A 19,834-nucleotide genomic window follows, 5' to 3' on the forward strand; every position below is an offset into this window, starting at 1 on the left:
AGCTGCACCCTGTAGTAAACAACCTTTCACTCTCTCTTCCCTCCCTCCCCTCCCCAGTGCATGTGGTAATTATTCCCTTGTCTCTTACCAGTAAAATCTGGCAAAACATGATTTTCTGAAGGTTGCAGGGGATGGGTTTAAACAGCACTTTACTACTTAATTTTTCTGGACAAAGAATAAAGATGATGTCTTGACTGTCTTTGATATCAAGTACAATTTAAGAGAGTATTCTTAGTACAGTGTAAAATATTCTTGGCTGAAATGCCATCTCCAGTTTGAGAGTGTTAATGCTGCCTATTCTCTTAACTCCTGAAAGCACTCATGCATCTGATTTAGCACAAAAGGGCTCTATCTCAAACATAAATGTACCAAAAATAGACAAGAAAGCTTTGACCATGATACAGATTCTTCCAAAAGAAAGGTTATAGTTGAAATGTCATTGCGAAAAATCACTTTTCCTTCCTAGTATATTAAGCATACAGATCCATCCACTGGCAAAACTATCCTCCTATTGTGTAATATTTCCAAATCCTCAGTTACACTTTCAATGCCAGTTGTCCTCAAACTTTTATATGTGGAACTTTATTTATGGGCTGGGCATTCTGTGCAGTCATTTGGAAAATAATGAAGTTATATAGGCTGTAAATGAGGGCAGAATTTCCCCTAATATGGAAATTATCTTGTAAACCCTTTCTCTTCTCAATCCTGACTGCAGACCTTCCTATAATTACAGTGCTTGATTACACAAAAAAGAAATGTTAAGGAAGTACAAGATTAAAATAAACTCACTTTAATGCAATGGATGAGGCTGCTTGGTTTATGTCCCCTCATTTTGTATTTGAGCTGTTATTAGCCATGTACCAGATTTTACTATTACATAGGTGTAAATATGGAGTAACTATTTACTGTAAATAGCATTTACACCTGTGGTTTACCCTCATTTACCCTATTATTACAGCCTTTTGTTTGTTAGTACCAACTTTCTTCCTTGGCCTGCAGTTGCTCCCACTTCTCTGATCTCAGCAGATCACTTTTCAGTTTGTTTCTTTTGTAATTTCAGTTCTGTCAGTTTTAATGTCATTAGTGACTTGTGCATGGCAAACGAGACGAGAGAGGAAGGTGGGGTCAGGTTCCTTAGACACTAAAATGTCTTGAGCTTGCAAGTATTTTTCCACAGGAAGATTTCTGGGCCTTTTCATGCAGCTTTTTTCCCCACAAGGGGCCAGGTTTTGTTCTCACTTATGCCCATGTTAATTTGGGGTAACTTTATTGATATCAGCAGAGTTACTCTGGATTTGCATGAGTACTGCTGAGATCAGACTCTGATCCTCGATTTGAGATTTAAATGAATTTTTTAAAAATTCAGTTTATTTTCCTACCCAATTTTCAATTATCAGGGTATGTCTAAGCTTACCAGCAGGTCTTTGCTGCTCTGCCTCACTCTCTGAAACCTAGTGACTGTAACCCCACAAACCCTTACGACTGGCCATAGCATTTCTATGGTGACAGACTCATGCTATTCCTACTATGCCTATAGACAGGGAACTGTTTATGTAGTAAGCAGTATTGTTGTAGCCATGTCAGTCCCAGGATATTAGAGACAAGGTGCGTGAGGTAATAAATTTTATTGGCCTAACTTCTGTTGGTTAAAGAGACAAGATTAAGAGCTATACCGATCTTGTTTCTTTGACCAATATAAGTTGGTTCAATAAAAGATCATTTCACCCACTTTTTTTCTCTGTGTGGAAAACACTAATCCACAGGGCTGGTGCTGGACATTTTGCTGCCCTAGGAATTCCCTCCTGTAATTGGGCTGGCATCCACCTCTCTGGTTGATACATACCTGCAATCCCTCAGCTTTGCACAGGGAAGCACTCCCCTGGCTGTTGTGTTTTTTGGCAGGTCTTCAGTGACTCAGCCATCCATATGAGTCACACACACCATCCTCCATTCTGGGGTATACAGTCTCTAGTTCTTGCTCATGGCCCCATAGCACAAGGGCATCCTTCCCAGAGGCACTACCTTCTTTAACAGACCAAGAGTGGTCCATCTCAGTACTCTCAGTTGGTGTCCTTTTAGCAGCCCTTGTCTGGGCACAGTCTTCAACCAGACCAGCAGGATCCATCATGGTACCCTCACCTGGTCTGGTGAACTTCTGGGCTTGGTCCCCTGGGCTCAGCCTGCCCTCACTGATCTGTCCACAGTCCTCCTGCTCTTCCAGCCAGGTACCTACTTCTCCCTCTGTAAGCTCCAGGCAGCAACTGACTGCTCTGCTGCTTCTTTTTATATGGCCCTTTTGCCCCTGGACTGGTCACTTCAGCAGCCCCTCTGATTGGCAGTTCCTCTAAAACCACTCTAGGCTGCTGGGAGGAGTTCTCCTCTTCCCTTTTCTGGAACAGGGTATAGCAGGGCCGTGAGGCTTCTAGACCTAGTCCACCCTGTCACACCTCCTCATACCTGTGGTGGGAGGGGACAGCCACACTGGAGTCATGCTTCTGTCTATGTAGCAATTTTTTACTGCTGCTGATGTGGGGTAGGGGCCATCCTTAAAGAAGCAAAACTCCCTAAAAACTAGACTTGAGGGTAGGGGTAGATGGAGTAGTGAGATGGCTGTCATCCCAAGTAGCTACTGCAAAGTGGTGGTGCCCTTAAAGAGGCAGAAGCATAAAAGCTGTGGTGGTATGGCTGCTCTTACTCTTCTACAGGGGGTGCACACTTAAAGAAGTCCATAGCTGTGCTGGCCCAGACTAGGGATGTTCCTACAAAACTGGCACCCAACATAGCTGCCTACATCCCACACCAGCCCTGTATGCCTGGTTGTAAGTTTTCAGCATTTGGCCCCTATATAAGACTTTATTTTCCCCACTCCCATCAAATTTTATCTGGTGTACAACACAGCTCAGTAGGAAACACTGGGAGTCCCTCAAATGAAGTCCTGGAGTAAAGTAGACCAGGGTGACTCCAAATATCAAGGCAATTATTGCCTGAAGCAGTTTTATTTTATTTCCAGTGTCCTTCCACAGTATGTTTGTGTCAGTGTGCACCCCCCTTTAGAATGGCAAAACAGGAATTTTTTATTTTAATTGTATATATTTTTAAAGTGTATATATTTTTATTTTGTATTTGGAAGGTGGTACTGGCAGAAGGAAAAGAGACAGCCCTATGTAAAATTTATGGAGACAAATTACCCTCCTGGCTTCAGTTATGAAGATTTTGGCCCTTTGTTTACAGCTGAGTTTTTTGATGCCAACCAGTGGGCAGATATTCTGAAGGCTTCTGGTGCAAAATATGTTGTCTTGACTTCAAAACACCATGAAGGTAAATAGAACGTGCACAAGTGCTGGCAATTGTTGCAGTTCATGGTTCATTTCTTCTAGCAGAACAAAAACCCAGGTGAAGCTATCTTGTCCAGCTGACTAGATGCTAAAAACCTGGCAAGAATAAAAGTGGTATTTGTTAGCCCATATCCCCTATAAAAGGCTGGAACATTGGTAGAAGGAAGAATTTGTTATCACATTATTCCTTCTGCTATAGGTTGCAATGACTGAAGTTAAGAGTGTTGCAGAGCTTCCTACAACAGCCACAGAAGTTGTTAATGTCCGATGGTTGTGTAATTTAGCTCTAGGCTTTTTATTGCTTAATGAACCACAAGAGTAAATTGTGTTCTGTTTCATATAGAACATTACTGTGTGCAGAGAGTTTGTAAGCTCTGTACTTTCTCCAAGAAAGGTACAATATGCTCTTGGGAGTTGGTTGCAGATTTTGAAATATGCACAATTATATTTCAACATTAGTAGCCTGATTTCTATTATTACTGTTGCAGCTAGAAGCCCAAATTGAGATCAGGTCTCCATGACACTAGGTGCTATACATACCCATAGTAAGAGTCAATCCCTAGCCCCAAAAGTGTACAGTCTAAATGGACAATGTAGACAAAGGCAGTATTATCATCGCCACCATTTTACCGCCATTTATCATCACCATTTGGAAGACTGACACACAGAGATTTAAGTGACTTTCCCAAGGTCACACAGGAAATCTGCGGCAAAGCAAGGAACCGCTCCAGACTGCCTGAGCTTTAGTCCTGTGCGATCACCACAAGATTGCCCTTTGTACTCTTTTCATCTTCCTCCTTTTGATAAATCCTATCAAGCTTCCCAATACCACATCTACGCAGGTCCACAGAGGTAGCAATTATTATCAGAATGTCAGATACTCTCTGGGCCAAAATCTAAAACTGTTAAGCAGTGTGGTAGGCTTGCATCAGTTCTTAGGAGAAGAAAAATCTCACAGTGATATTATCAAAGCAATGGCCTACTGTTCCACTCCATCAGGTCTGTTGAACACAGTCGTTAGTCCAGAACTTGTTTTTAAGAGCGAGTTGTGGTGTGGGCACAGGACTGGCAACCAGTAAACCCAGCTCTGACACATGGGCTGAAACCCTGGGCCCACTGAATTTAAGAGCAAAACTCTCCTTCATAGCAACTTGAATTTCAGGCAGCTTCTTTTATGTCCTTGAGCAAGTACATTAACCTGTTTGTCTTGCTAAAATGGGGATAATGATATTGACCCAGTTCCCAGAAGTGCTGTGAAGATGTTAGATAATGTTTGTAAAGCTCTTTGAAGATGAAAGTCTAGCCTTTCTGGCCTTGGTCTATTCTGATTTAGGCTTATCTGAAATGCAGCAGTATTGAACATGCCTACACCGGGTTGCTCTGTTATAAATCCAGATACCTGAAAAGTTAAAGCCTCTGGTACTTAGTTAGGTTTAGCTTTTTAAAGGCTACTTTAGATTTTCCCTCTGCCCAGATAAATTTATTGAGTGCTTGATTAAGCTTTTGAATATGTCACGGAGCATTTCGTAAGATATAACAACTAACAGAGCAGAAAAGTCTTTGAATGCAAATGATAGAGGGGAGAGCTTTTAAGTCACTGAATATGTCAAATATATTCCCATTCTTGGATGTTTATCGAGATGATATATTTGATGCATCCAAGCAATCATCAAGATGCCCCCCAAAAGTGACAGTGTTTATACCCTGTTTACAAGGAAAATCTATGTGGAAGGAACACTTACTATGAGGAAAGAATAAGTGTCTGCTTAGTGCACAAACTGAGAGTTGTGTTATTTGTGGTTCTTTATATAACAATTTTTAAGCAACATCTTGATATTGGATTCTTCTAAAAGAAGGAATATTATGGTGCTACATAACTAGAGATTTCAGTAATAGGGCAAGTAGAAGTGGGGAGAGCCTACTTCCTCTTCCAGGGGAGCTGCAATCACCATGTGTATTTGACTAATATAATATATATATAAGAATATGCTTACAGTGCTTTTTATCCTCTTTTTATCCTTCAACTTTCTCTTTCTAGGTTTTACTTTGTGGGGGTCAAAATACTCTTGGAACTGGAATGCTGTCAGTGTAGGACCAAAACGGGACATTGTGGCTGAACTAGCAACATCTATTAGAAACAGGACTGATTTGCACTTTGGGCTGTATCACTCTCTCTTTGAATGGTTCAATCCTCTCTTCCTTTATGATGCCTCCAATGTATTCAAGACAAGACAGTTTCCAACTGCCAAATCATTGCCTGAGCTCTATGAGATTGTGACGAAATACCAACCAGAGATCCTCTGGTCTGATGGGAATGGTAACGCACCAGATACTTACTGGAACAGCACTGGGTTTTTAGCTTGGCTGTATAACGACAGGTATCTTGTTTTTATCACATATTTAGCCCTTAAACTGGAACTTTGGCCAGTCTATAACTTCTGTCTCATTTTCCATATATTGTGTGGGATCCATTGTTTCACTTAATAGGCACTTAACCATGTCATCTCCCACTTAATTTCCCTGCAATATAAAGAATCAAGTCAGGGAACAGTATTCCCTTTAACAACCAAATTATTAGACACAGGTGAAAAACTGTGAACATTTTCATGAAAAATGTCAAGCAGGTCCACAAGTTGTTTCATTAACATGGTTTGGCCATTCTATCTATTTTTATTCTCCTGTAAGTAACAGTCATCTACCATGATGGCAAGTAGGGTGGTTTTGAATATGTTAAGAATATGATCAGGACACTTTCTTCACATACCGTGCCTTTGATACTGCACATAAGGCACAGTGTATATTGAAGGATCTGTACTGCAATCTATTTCCATGGCAGACCGTCGAGCTGTGCCTGAGTAAGGAGTGCAGAAGCGGGTCCCTTCACTACTCTCATACTGTGCAAGACCTCAGAGACAGAAATCTCAGCCCAGATTTCTTACCCATTTGCATTATGTAAAGAGCAGGGGCGGCTCCAGGCCCCAGCACGCCAAGCGCGTGCTTGGGACGGCATGCTGCGGGGGGCGCTCTGCTGGAGGGTGCGCTGGTCCTGCGACTTCGGTGGACCTCCCACAGGCATGCCTGCGAGAGTCCGCTGGTCCCGCAGCTCCACAAAAGCCGCAGGGCCGGTGAGCGGCAGAGCGCCCCCTGCGGCATGATGCCGTGCTTGGGGCGGCGAAATGTCTAGAGCTGCCCCTGGTAAAGAGGAAAATTAGGAATACAGAAGACATCTTGAATGTGTATTTCTGGGGAAAAGAGCTGACATTTAGTCTAAATAATTAAAAATCATAACCATTTGTTTAAAATGTCTGTAATTTCAGCCCAGTTCGGGATACAGTTGTAACAAATGATCGTTGGGGAGTTGGCAGCATTTGTAAACATGGTGGATACTACACCTGCAGCGACCGCTATAATCCAGGACACCTTTTGCCTCATAAGTGGGAGAACTGTATGACCATAGACAAATGGTCCTGGGGTTATAGGAGGAATGCGCAGCTAAGTGATTACCTCACGATTGAAGAACTGATAAAGGTACAGTAAGACAGAGATATGGTATACAACATCTGGCCATTACTTCTGATTATTATAGTTCACCAATGTAACGGTAAGAAATAACTTATTATGTGATCTCTTGATGATCATTTCCTTTGATTGTATTATCAAACTAAGTTCAGTAATGGCTCTATCTTAACTATGGTTTGATTCTCCTCTCTCTTAGACCAGTTTGACTTCAGTGGAATTATTTGTGATTTACACATGTATAAGCAAGATGAAGATCAGGCCCATAAATTCCACTCTGTTACTTTTATTGCACTTCCTCTTCTTTCTGTCTTTAAGGTTCTCTCTGCTTCTACACTATGGTGACAAATATGAAGTAATAAGAAGCCAGGCCTGCACAACATGCGGCCTGCAGAGGCTCACTGTGCGGCCTGCGGCGGGGAATCAAAGGGCTCTGGGCTGCCCGCAGCCGCGGGGAGCCCAGAGCCCTTTAAATCCCAGCCACGGCTGGGATTCAAAAGGCTGTGAGCTGCCCGCAGTGGCGGGCAGCCCAGAGCTCTTTAAATCCCAGCTGCGGCAGGGATTCAAAAGGCTGTGAGCTGCCCGCAGCCGCGGGGAGCCCAGAGCCCTTTAAATCCCAGCCGCGACCAGGATTCAAAGGGCTGTGAGCTGCCCGCAGTGGCGGGGAGCCCAGAGCTCTTTAAATCTCAGCCACAGCCGGGATTCATAGGGCTCTGGGCTGCCCGCAACCGTGGGGAGCCCATAGCCCCTTAAAACTCAGCCGCGGCCAGGAATCAAAGGGCTCTGGGCTGCCCGTAACGGCGGGGAGCCCAGAGCTCTTTAAATCGCAGCTGCGGCCAGGATTCAAAAGGCTCTGGGCTGCCCGCAGCGGTGGGGAGCCCAGAGCCCTTTAAATGTCAGCCCCGGTTGGGAATCCTGCAGAGATTCCTGGCCGCAGCTGAGATTTAAAGGGCTCAGGGCTCCCTGCTTCAACGGGCAGCCCAGAGCCCTTTGAATCCCGGCGGTGGCAGAGATTTAAAGGACTCAGGACTCCCCGCGGCTGCAGGAAGCCCAGAGCCCTGTGAATCCCGGCCCCAGCTCCAGCGGATGGGCTGGGGCTGGGATTTAAAGGGCTTGGGCTCCCCTCAGTGGCAGGAGCTCTGGGCCCTTTAAATCCCTGCCCCAGCGATGCAAAGCTCCGGGTTCCCCCAGCCGCCAGAGCCCCGGGCCCTTTAATTTGCCCCTGACAGCTCCCAGCCATCTCTTCAGCTGGGAGCCCCTGGCTGATTTAAAATGAAGTATCACCTCCCCACCCCCAACCTTCCTTTTTGGCCCACAGCCGTTTTGGTGGGGCGGTGCTGGGAAAGGAGGGTTTGTTTCTGTAGGGCTGGGCGATGCTGGGGCGGGGTGTTTCCGTGGGGCCGGGAGGTCCTGCGGGGGGTGTTTCCGCAGGGCCAGGGGGTTTCGGCCCTCAGCTGTTTTCTTTGGAGTAATGTGGCCCTTGCCACTTTACGAGTTGTGCAGGCCTGTAATAAGCCATGGATATTTAGTATTCTTCTAAGTATTTTATGAAAATTACACGCTTTAAATGTTTGTTTGTGGCATTTAAATACAAAAGAGTCAGTATTGTTTCTGTAGTTTTCTACTCATATCTCCCAGAATATTCTGCCAGCAACACTCGAGGAACCAATCCTGCTGCCACTGAAGTCAATGGCAAAACACGCATTAAATTCCATAGAAGTGGATGGGTTTTATGTCTGCTGAATCCCTGTTTACACAGCATATAGCTACTTTTTTCCAAAAAAGAGTCTACATTCATGCAACGCAAAGAGTGATACTCTACATTTAAATGTTGCTATTTCATAAATACAAAAGGATAAAAGTTCTCTGAAGACGGGATAGAAATATGAATGTGTCTTATAGACTGGTGGAAATAGCAATCCAAGTCTGAATTCGCTACATCTGACCCAGATTTGAAGGCTGGTCCACGTGGAGGAATTTGGGTTTGACTGTCCCTCTTCTTTCAGGGGACACCTTTTCTTATTTCATCGTCACCAACACCGTATGAGTTTGAAAACAGCCAGTGCTGAGAACAGATTGCTGACTCATGCAAAGAACCCAAATACACTTCTGCCTCCACCCACACCCTTCATTGCCCTCTGGAGTTCAAAGGGTGCTCCAAACTTACTACTTGCACACATGTAGAGACAAGCCATCACGTCCACTAGAAACTTTAATCTCTGAGGAGTAGTCACAACACAGTGAAATTTGCAGTTGTTGTAACACTCAATTATTTTGTGTGTGGGGTTAGTTTGATATTATCACATAACCCAAATCTAGCTTTTGTTTGATGGCTGGACTTTGCAGTCTAACAGCTGGGTTACATTTTTATCTTAGGTGTAGGTCTAACATGTAATTTCTTACAATTTGTTTAATCAGTTAGAATGCAAGATGGAACTAACCTTAAGTATAATGCAAGCTATCAGTGTCCACTAGTTTAAAAAAATCCGCAGGTATAGATATAAACATATGAAGGTGGCCTTTTCTGAGGCATTTAAGAAAAACCAAGGTAAACCATTATAAAAGCTATCAGTACTTGCCAGGTAGAAGGAAGTGAGATGTTGCCCTCAGCAGTCAGCTACAAAATAGCAACTTTATGGTTTGTAGCTTTTTCGCTCTTCCCAATGTAAAGGGCCAGTTGCCAGAAAAGCATGCTAAGAAAAGGTTCCAGTAGAAGTGTGACCACAGACTAGGGATTTCAGTGACAATTAATCACAAAGGAAGTAGTTCCTAGGGAATGCGTTGAATTTCTGCTGGCTAATTCTAACCTCTCACAGGTAATCCTGTAAAATTTGTGATAATAAAATTGATGTTTCCATCCTACCAGTTCAAGACTTCCAAATGAACCTACAAAGTCATTTAATTGGTGTATTAACAACTAAGTTCTTCTACGGGTTAAGTAATTTGATGTACAGTATGTCAAGCAAAACATTATGTCCAAGAAAGAAACAAACATTCATACAGCCGTATGTACATATTGTACCTCGTATACCCACATTTGGAGGAGATCCTGTAGCTTTTAAACACTTGAATGCCTGCTGAAGTCAATGAGAATTTTACCTAATACGACAGTAGGGAATTATTTCAGAGTGCATGGGCACCAGGTGTTCGTCAATCTCTGGTGTGAGAGAAATGCAAAAGGCTTTAGTATATTTGGTTGTTTCAGGAATGACTTGCGTGTTACTTTGCATCCGTTTTTTTTTAGGTGTTTTATTTTCCCCAATGCAATCCAATCTTATACTTACATTTTTAAATTAAAATACTTTGTCTGTTCATGAAAGTTGGATATGCAGATAATTGTGTTTTAAAACAAATTAGTAAGGTAAGGTGGGATCCTGATCCTGCAACTGGTTCTTTGCGGGTGGACCCCTGCACCTACATGGTGCCTCATTGAGTTCAAGGGGGCTTTGTGCAGACACAGTAGGTCCACCCACCTGAAATCAGTTGCAGGAATGAGGTCTTAGTATGTAAGCTCTCTTCTAATAGTTTAGGTGCTGCAGTTTACTTTAAACTCCTGTATTATATACAAGATAGTTCTGAAAAGAAATGAAAAGTATTTATCTCTAGAAACCAAAGACATTTGTTTAATTTCATTTTATTCTGCAGTACAAGTAGTGTTTTTTTTTTAGTGTAACTAAAGAAGTAAGATTGTGTGTGCATGTGCATGTGCGTGTGTGTGTATCTCTTCACAGTAACCAGCTACCATCCCAGACTGACCACCACTTCAGAATACCTGGATGTTTACAGTATAAAACGATTGATATCAGTCATCATTAGGGTTCCGAATCAACCCCCCCACTTAAACAAATGGGGAGCAGATAACTCATAATGCAAACAGACTGAAAAAATGCAGAGTTAATCAGGCATCACAGAGTGAGATCACATTTGGGAGGTTTTCTTGAGCCATAAGAGCTAAAAATGTTACATTTTTAATGGAAGCTTAAATTTTGTAGAAACTATTGGAACCACTAACATACTACTTTGCATATTGCAATGTCAAATACTGATTCAGCCCCTTCAACCCATATGTCTGGAGCAGAGTACAGTACTAAGCTTTGGTAAGAACACCAAACAATGTGTATGCCTTCACTGGCTATAATCTTAACATTCTGACTTTTCTAAATGTTTCAGCAACTTGTAGAAACAGTATCATGTGGGGGAAATCTCCTGATGAACATTGGGCCCACCCATGATGGTCGCATTGATGTTATATTCCAAGAACGCCTAAGGCAGATGGGTGACTGGCTGAGAGTCAATGGAGAAGCCATTTATGGAACTAAACCATGGAGAACTCAGAATGACACTGTCACACCAGGAGTGTGGTAAGACTAGTGAAACAATATGCAGAAAATATAACTATTGAGACCCTTTTGTGAAATTGTCCAATTTCTAGTGGACAAATATTCACAATAAAGAAACCAGTACCTTAATCTGTATGCTATTGTGCTGTCTCAGGTAGGTGACTAAAGGTGCAAGCCAAGGTAGGTGCCTAAAGGAAGAATATATATACTGGACATTAGTGAAGTTGGTACATCCTAATGATTAGAGGAAAAAAACTGGGAGACGAGAGTGAATGCTTCCAATGCAGACTGAAACAAAGGCTCGATGTGTATCTTTGGCCTATTTATACCTCTTAGTCAAAGTAGCAGAAAAACTAAAGCAGGAGCTAGGAATTGCTGTAGAATATTGATTGATACAATATAAAACTGCTTATAAGAAATAAGTCAATATCACTATCATGAGAAGGACAGACATGTTAAGGCACTTTTTTTAAAATTAGCCACTTTTTAAATGGCCCTTAGAATGAATGCCCCATAATAATAACTTCCAAAGCTGGAATTTGTTTTTAAAAAAAATCCTAGAAAACAACTCTGATCAATAGTAGTGTGGACATGACCCCTGTCAAATTCAGTATTATAAATAGGTTATCTGGTAAACTAATGGTAATATCATTTCTGGTGAAATCACCCATCAAATCTACTCCTTTCCAATCTCTGGACCATTCTCTATTCCTTAGCTTGTGCGCCTTTGCTGTGCCAGTAATCCACAACCATCTCTCATCTGCATTTTGGCCCTACTGCTTCGCCTTCCCTCGTATGCTGTTCTGTACTCCTGTGCCCTGCATTGGCTATTAAATATAAATATCACATCTAGAAACAATAAAAAGCTGGAAGTAAAACTCATGAGAAACATTAATATGTAAGAAAAGAGAGAAGTGTTACAAATATTTGCACGATTGTTTGTTTGGTAGAGAATAAATTATACTTGGAAAAAAGAACTGCTGGAATCCAAACTTTTTTTAATAGTAGTTTGGCAGGGCGAGGATTGCATTGCTGTAGTTCTGATGTAAACAGTTCTTGTGGTGTTTGTGACCCTAATTGCCATCAACTTTTAAAATTCCGTTTTCAGTTCTGAAATCTTTACATGTACATTACTCTCCAGTATGTAGATAATTACAAGTAAAACTGGACATAAATGACTCTCCATTTCCAACCAGGTACACGTTCAAACCTAAAGAAGAGACAGTCTTTGCCATTTTCCTTAAATGGCCAATCTCAGGGACTCTGGTACTTGGTGACCCAAAAACTATCATTGGAGAGACACAAGTAAGTGACCACTGTCTTTTTTGCTACTTCTGCGAGCTTTAACGCATTGTCTATGAATAAATAAAGGAACATATTCATAAGATAGGTCAGAAAATATCTGAAAAATGTGCAGTCAACCCTGAACATCTTTGTTTTCAAATAATGCATACCTGTCACCTGTGGTGATACGTAAAAACAGAATAGAATATGTTGGGAAAAAGAGGAAAATTCTGTCTTACCTATTAACTTTCAGTCTAGGACCCTCCACGTCAGACTTCATAGTAGGGTGTTCTCTTGCTCCGTGCCAACTGGGGGGCCGAGCAGATCTTTGCTCTAAGCCTGGCCTTAGGACCACTTCTTAGGAAGAACTCCGCAGGATGATAGCTTCCAAAGCTGAAAAATGCTAACTCTATCAAACTGTAAAAGTGCTGTTCAACTCAAACCTCCCACAGCAGAGCCTTGACATGAAATTTAGAGATTTCCTGGAGGAATACCCACTTGCCTTTCAAACTACTGAACAAGCAAGCAATAGGCAGACACCCGACTCCAACAAACTTAATGCAGTTCTCCACAGGAAGGGTCTGGCAGTCTGATCTGGAGGTTCCGAGAATGCAAATGCACAGTAAGACAGAATTGTCTCTGTCTGAGGACATGTCTTCACTACCAGGAGGTCAATGCTGCTGCAATCGATGCAGCAGGTGTCGATTTAGGAGCTCTAGTGAAGACCTGCTAAATCGACAGCAGAGTACTCTCCAGCTCCCCGAGAAGAGAAAGGTAAGTCGACCATAGAGCATTTCCCATCGACAAAGCACAGTGAAGACACCAGGGTATGTCGACCTAAGCTGGAGTAGTGTAACTTAGGTCGACTTACGCTGGTAGTGAAGACAAGCCCAGTCCCCTCCATGTCAGACAGCCTTCACAGTGGCATGCAAAAAGCAGTAAGTCATCCCTTGGGACGGTGGAGGATTCAGTTTATTCACGTAGAATTGTAAAGGAACTTAAGGGTTACTGGGGCACCCCATTCAGTAACAGTCTTCTACCAAATGCTGCCTCAGCCTGTGTGAGAATGTCGACTCTACAGTGCTTGAGAGTGTGGACGGATGATTGTGTAGGAATCCCACACACCTCCTCCTAAGATGTGTGTGATCTCTCTGCCTACAAATGTATTCTGGGTGTTTTGTTTTTTTTGGTGTCCTTCCTCTGAAGGATCAGAGACTGTCACGGTTGGAGCTGGGACACTGTTGGGGTGGGTCATTGCTCTGAGGTGGCCTTGAGTAGTCTCTTTCTCAGGTGCTGGGCTGGCTGGTTGTCGCTCGCATGCTCTAATTAATCACCAGATGTGGGGTTAGGAAGGAATTTCCCCCCAGGTTAAATTGGCAGTGATCTTAGGTTTTTTTTGCCTTCCTCTGCAGCATGTGAGTGTGCATCACTTGCCAAGATTATCTGAGTATATGTCAATAAATGCCCTACCTTTCCTTTCAGTATCCCAGCTGATGGGTTAGGCTGCACTGGATGTTAGTTTAAGCTTGGTCCCTTTTGCACTGTTCTCTGTGTATTGGGAGTTTGAGAGGAGATTACATTCACATCTAAAGCAGGCCTGAGAACCAAGACCTGAGTGCTAAGGAGAAGGTGAGTGTTATCACCATGGCCTGTTCCCTTTTACTCTCAGAACCTGTGTATTCGACACTTAGTTTGGACCAGGCTGAGGTGCAAATTAAGTATCTGTGTGGACCCTGTTGCTGTGCACAAAAAGTTCCCTAGTGTCTTTAATCTACTCCCATTAAATCGGGGTAGATCCAGCTCACTATAGAACTTTTAGTGCCTGGCAGCAAGGTCCACCCAGACACGTAATGTGCAGCAGGCTCGTGTGACATAGATTTATACCCTCAGTGGCTGAGGGAGGAATGGCATAAAGGAGGCCTACTTCTGACAAAAGGGAGTGTCTCTGACTCAGGTTGTACCTCTTAGTTTTTTCAAACTGGTCATGGATGCAAATAGGCTTCCAAGCAGGCTGGTGATGCCCTGAGCAGTTAGATGGTCTAGAGCAGGGGTAGGCAACCTATGGCACGGGTGTCAAAGGCGGCACGCGAGCTGATTTTCAGTGGCACTCACAATGCCTGGGTTCTGGCCACCGGTTGGGGAGGGCTCTGCATTTTAATTGAATTTTAAATGAAGCTTCTTAAACATTTTAGAAACCTTATTTACTTTACATACAATAGTTTAGTTATATATTATAGACTTATAGAAAGAGACCTTCTAAAACGTTAAAATGTATTACTGGCACATGAAACCTTAAATTAGAGCGAATAAATGAAGACTCGGCACACCACTTCTGAAAGGTTGCTGACCCTTGGTCTAGAGTATGTTCCCTTGGTTTTAAGGGTGTCTTGCTGAGCCAGTCTACCCCGACTTGCCTTCTTAGTGAAGTACCCCGAAAAACATAAGAATGGGAGTGTAAGGGCATGTGGTAATTCCTCCATCTCCAACAGATGTTTACACCCTCTTGTGAATAGCTTTTTGGCTGTTTGCACCACTCTAGCCTAATGTGACTTTCCTCTTGATGTGCCCAATTTTTGACCAGCTCTGTTCCCACTTCAGCACACTTCCCCCTTAATGACACCTTGGTATATAAATAGGGGTACTTCTCTCTCTCTCTCTCACACACACACACACACACTGCTACTTTAGCACAAATTACAGTTGGCAACTGAATTACATTATCATGGCACTGAAGAATTTGGCCTGCGCTCTTCAGATGAAAGGCAAGGAATGGGGAGACTTTAAAATGAATAGCTCATTCTTAGTTTTGCACTCTTAATCATTAGTAGTAGCAGCATGCTGGTAATCCCTAGAGGCCCCTACCAATACTGGAGCTTTAATGTGCTAGGCTTTGTACAAACATAATAAGAGAGATGTGCAGTCAACCCTGAACATTTTTGTTTTCAAATAATGTATACCTGTCACCTGTGGAGGACAAATAGGAAGTAATTTCAAAGACTTGTTCAAAGAACACTATAGTATTTTTTTAAAAAATTTTTAATCTGCCAAAATTTTACTTACTGTTAACAGTGTGTGTAATGGAAGAGTCAGTTGTACTAAATCAAACAATTACTCCTGATTTACAGCAGAGTAAATTGAGACTAGAATTTATACCACCCTAAGTACTATGTGCAATAGTATAATTTCTATATAGCTACTTAAGTGATTCCCGCCCTCCTAATCCTGCTTTCTAATATGCTTTTTAAATGAAGCAATAGTGTATTAAAAAAATTGATTTTCCTGAGCTGAGCAGAATGGTTATTTCTATTACAATAAAGTAAAATTCAGTTTAAAAGTAGATTCCCAAATATCTTATCTTTTAAAAAAAACAAAAATTCCTGCTTCCCCTAAAATACCCATGTTGGCATCGGACTTCTTCCTATAGGCAAAAAATAGTGCAAGTTTAAGAAACTGTTAACTAACTTTCCAAAAGTGTAACATTGCATTATAATGTTTGAAACCTCTTCACCTTTATGTACATGTTCTGCTTATTCATCTGAACGTTGCTTGTGTATAGTCACTTTGCTCTATTTTTGTGGTAGTATTTATTAAAAAAAATGTAAACTACACCATAATTTATAAGACAATGATCTGGTTTGTACTGTAAAACCTGGCCATTTACATAGGGAGCTAGTGTCTCAAAATCCTTTTACCATAGTCTGGCCCAAATCACAGGACACAGCATCATTACATTTGCCATCTTATTTGTATGAACACCTTTGGACATCCCTTGACCATTCATGTGGCTGGCACAGTGGTGCCTACAGTTAATCCATTATGTTAAAAGACCTGTTAACTAGTGGAAAAATATATGCATGTAATCATTGGGACAACAGTCACTTTGAATAGACTTCATTTAATTTTTTTTTTCTAGGTTAAGCTGATTGGACATAAAGGACAACTGAAGTGGGTTTCACTGGGAGAAAAGGGAATGACAGTGGCTGTACCTCAGCTAACCCCTAATCAGTTACCCTGTCAGTGGGGCTGGACTCTGCAACTGACTAATGTAAGGTGAATGATACAAATGGAGACTTCAGTTGCTGTTTCTCAACACAGATTATTGAGAACACTTCACATTTCTAACTTGATTATATATATACTATATTGAACTCTTCATGTACAGCTGAAATTGGGATTGATGGGAGCAGATTTAATGCAGACAAATGCTGTTCCAGATTCAGCGGAATGATTTGGCCCTTTCACGTCCAGCACTTAACCTCTTTGATTTGAAAGACTGGTTAGCTTTAAGTGGTGGGGTGGATTTGTAAGATTACATTGGACCTTGTTGAAGCAGAATATTAGATTTCTGACCTACTGGTTTCAATTCATCTCTTCAAAAAGCTTGTACACTGACCCATGGTGCATCTGCCTCAAGCAGCCCACACCAGCAGGAGCAAGGTTGTGAATGTAGCCAAATTCTGCAGTGATAAGTTGATCAAAAAGCGGGTGTACAGGGCAAGAGTTAGTTATACATCGGCCTTTTTGAAGTTATTTTTGTGTACTTTTTAAAACCAGAAGTTTATTTTTTTTCTAATGGAAATATTTCAGTTGTTTCCTCTCTCTCTCTCTTTTCCACTGAAAAAAAGAAAATAGCTAAAAATAAAATTGATAAAAACAGTTTTGAAAAAGTTTGTTATTGAAAAAAGGCCATTTTTCATTAAAAATAATTTCACATGAAAAAATTCTACCAGCTGTGGTAGTAAATCATGAATAAGGCACTTTCAGCCACATTAGAAATACACTGAGGGCATGACTACACTTGCAGATGTAGAGCGCTGTGAGTTAAAGCTTTTTCGGAGAGTGCAGCAGGGAAAGCGCTGCAATCTGTCCCCACTGACAGCTGCAAGTGCACTGGCATGGCTACATTTGCGGCACTTGCAGCGGCATTGGGAGCAGTGCAGCTATCCCACAGAGCACCTCTTCCCATTCTGGCACTGTGGCTTGTGGGAAGAGGGTGTGGAGCGCAGGGCATTCTGGGTCCTGTCCCAACGCCCCGTGATGCATCAGTTCGCATCCCAGCAATCCCTTTGCTTCCGTCCACATCTGGCACCAACTTTCAACGTTTTTTGTTCTGCCCACTCTGTCTTCCCTTTCAGTCTTTGGGAATGGAGCCCGAACTGCTGAGGAGTATGCTAACGAGTCTTGCCAGCACATCATGTTTGGCAGTTGAGTTATTCCTTAGGCTCCAAAGTGCCAGTCAGAGCTCCAACGAGGATATCTACTCAAGTAATGCATATGACATGAGTTTGCTTGTGGCATTCACGGACATGCTCACCACTGTGGAACACCACTTTTGGGCTCGGGAAACAAGCACTGAGTGGTGGGATCACATCGTCATGCAAGTCTGGGATGACGAGCAGTGGCTGCAGAACTTTCGGATGAGAAAAGCCACTTTCATGGGACTGTGTGAGGCGCTCACCCCCACCCTGAGGCACAAGGACACGAGATTGAGAGCTGCCCTGACGGTGGAGAAGCGGGTGGCTATTGCAGTCTGGAAGCTGGCAACTCCAGACAGCTACCGATCGGTCGCTAAACAGTTTGGAGTGGAAAAGTCAACTGTTGGAAATGTGTTGATGCAAGTTTGCAGCGACATTAATCACATCCTGCTCAGAAGAACCGTGACTCTAGGTAACGTGCATGACATTGCGGCTGGCTTTGCATAAATGGGTTTCCCTAACTGCAAAGGGGTGATAGATGGGACGCATACTTCAATTCTGGCACCAGCCCACCTAGGCTCTGAGTACATTAATCGGAAGTGCTATTTCTCGATGGTTCTCCAGGTGCTTGTGGATCACTGACATTAACGCAGGCTGGCCCAGAAAGGTGCATGACGCATGCATCTTTCGGAACACTGGCCTGTTCAGGAACCTGCCAGCCAGGACTTTTTTCCCTAGACAAGAAGATCACCATAGAAGTCGAAATGCCCATTGTGATCCTTGGAGACCCCGCTTACCCTTTAATACTGTGGCTCATGAAACCCTACACAGGGAGAAACGACAGCAGCAAGGAGCAGTTCAACAACAGGCTGAGCTGGTGCACACAGCCCACGGGAGCCCCAAAATGGTGAGTAAGCACAGGGTCAAGCGTGACTGATAGTACAGCCGTGAAACAGTCCTCTGGGTTTCTGTGCCTAAAGGGAGAGCCAATAGCAGCAGGGGGCCCCTATACTGAACACTGTCCCCACATTTTCCACAGGAGTTCATCCTGGAAGATATCTCGCTGCTGAGGGTGACCTGGGAAGCAAGAGAGTCTTCTACTGCAATGCGGCTGCTGCTCTGGCCCATATGCAGCTTGCCTGTGTGCAGCAATGGTCTCCCTGCCCCTCAGTTAGCCTGACTGGGACAAGGACCACAGGTGAAACCTGCGCAAGTGCATTGCCCAAATTCTGGCTGAGACCTTTGAAGAGATCACTGAGGCTGATTTACTGCAATGTGAGAGAGCCCATCAATGCCCTATTCCACATCTATGCATGCATGCAGCCCTAACCCTCCTCACCCCAAGAGCCCGCAACGAATAACTTCCTTCCCAAAATAAAAGCTGCTTACCAGGCACCTCCTCTGGTGTTTGTCGTTCTCCAAGCACCCGCCGGCATGACTGGCTACCTTCCTCATGGCTTAAGAACAGCTCCTGGCTGCATGCATCTAGGGATTCTGGGGTGTCTTCTTCTGCCTCCTACCCTCGCTCCCGCTTTGCTCCTTCTCCTGCCTTGTTGCACTGGGCTCTGAAGTGTCCATTGTGGTTGCCCCCAAATATCATGTCCAGCTCTTTTAAGAAAAAGCTGGGTGCGGAGGCAGCACCGGAGTGGCGGTTTGCCTCATGGGCTTTGTGGTAAGCATTCCACAGCTCCTTCACTTTAACCCTGCACTGCAGGGTGTCCCGGTCATGTCCTTTGATATCTGCCTTAAAGTACAGTAATTCCTACGGCTGTAGCGCAGCTGGGACTGGACAGCTTCCTCCCCACAAACACTGATGAGGTCCAGCAACTTGCCATTGTTCCATACTGGGGATTGCCTGGTGCGTGGAGGCATGGTCACCTGGAAAGATTCACTTAGTGCACTCCACACCTGGCTGAGCAAACAGGAAGGGATTTTTCAAAATTCCCAAAGAATTTAAAGGGTGGGTCTGACGGTTGGTCACCTGAGGGCAGGGCAGTAGAGTTCAAAGTGATGACCAGAGTGGCTAGAACAGGCATTGAGAGACACTTCTGGAGGCTGATCAGAGTGCACTATAGGACCGGGGCTTCCACACTGGCGCCCTTCAGCGGGGGTGCAGCAAATGTTATTCCTCTTGCTGAGGTGGAGTACCAGCAGCTGTGGCCAC

At 43.3% G+C, this 19,834-nt stretch overlaps 1 protein-coding gene across 5 annotated transcripts in view; it reads left to right on the forward strand.

Annotated features, from left to right (window-relative positions):
- The window catches only part of FUCA2 (alpha-L-fucosidase 2), a 34,556-nt gene that overhangs the window by 469 nt on the left and 14,253 nt on the right, over positions 1-19,834 (forward strand). For 2 of the 5 annotated variants that reach the window (XM_050949659.1, XM_050949658.1), the window contains exons 2-6: positions 3,131-3,318; positions 5,374-5,713; positions 6,653-6,863; positions 11,022-11,212; positions 12,388-12,496. In XM_050949659.1, the coding sequence (XP_050805616.1) occupies positions 3,131-3,318; positions 5,374-5,713; positions 6,653-6,863; positions 11,022-11,212; positions 12,388-12,496 (1,039 nt within the window). The other 3 variants (XM_050949656.1, XM_050949660.1, XM_050949657.1) reach the window with 3 other exon arrangements.

This window comes from Gopherus flavomarginatus, chromosome 4 (genome assembly GCF_025201925.1).
Source record: "Gopherus flavomarginatus isolate rGopFla2 chromosome 4, rGopFla2.mat.asm, whole genome shotgun sequence".
Classification (NCBI taxonomy): domain Eukaryota; kingdom Metazoa; phylum Chordata; order Testudines; family Testudinidae; genus Gopherus; species Gopherus flavomarginatus.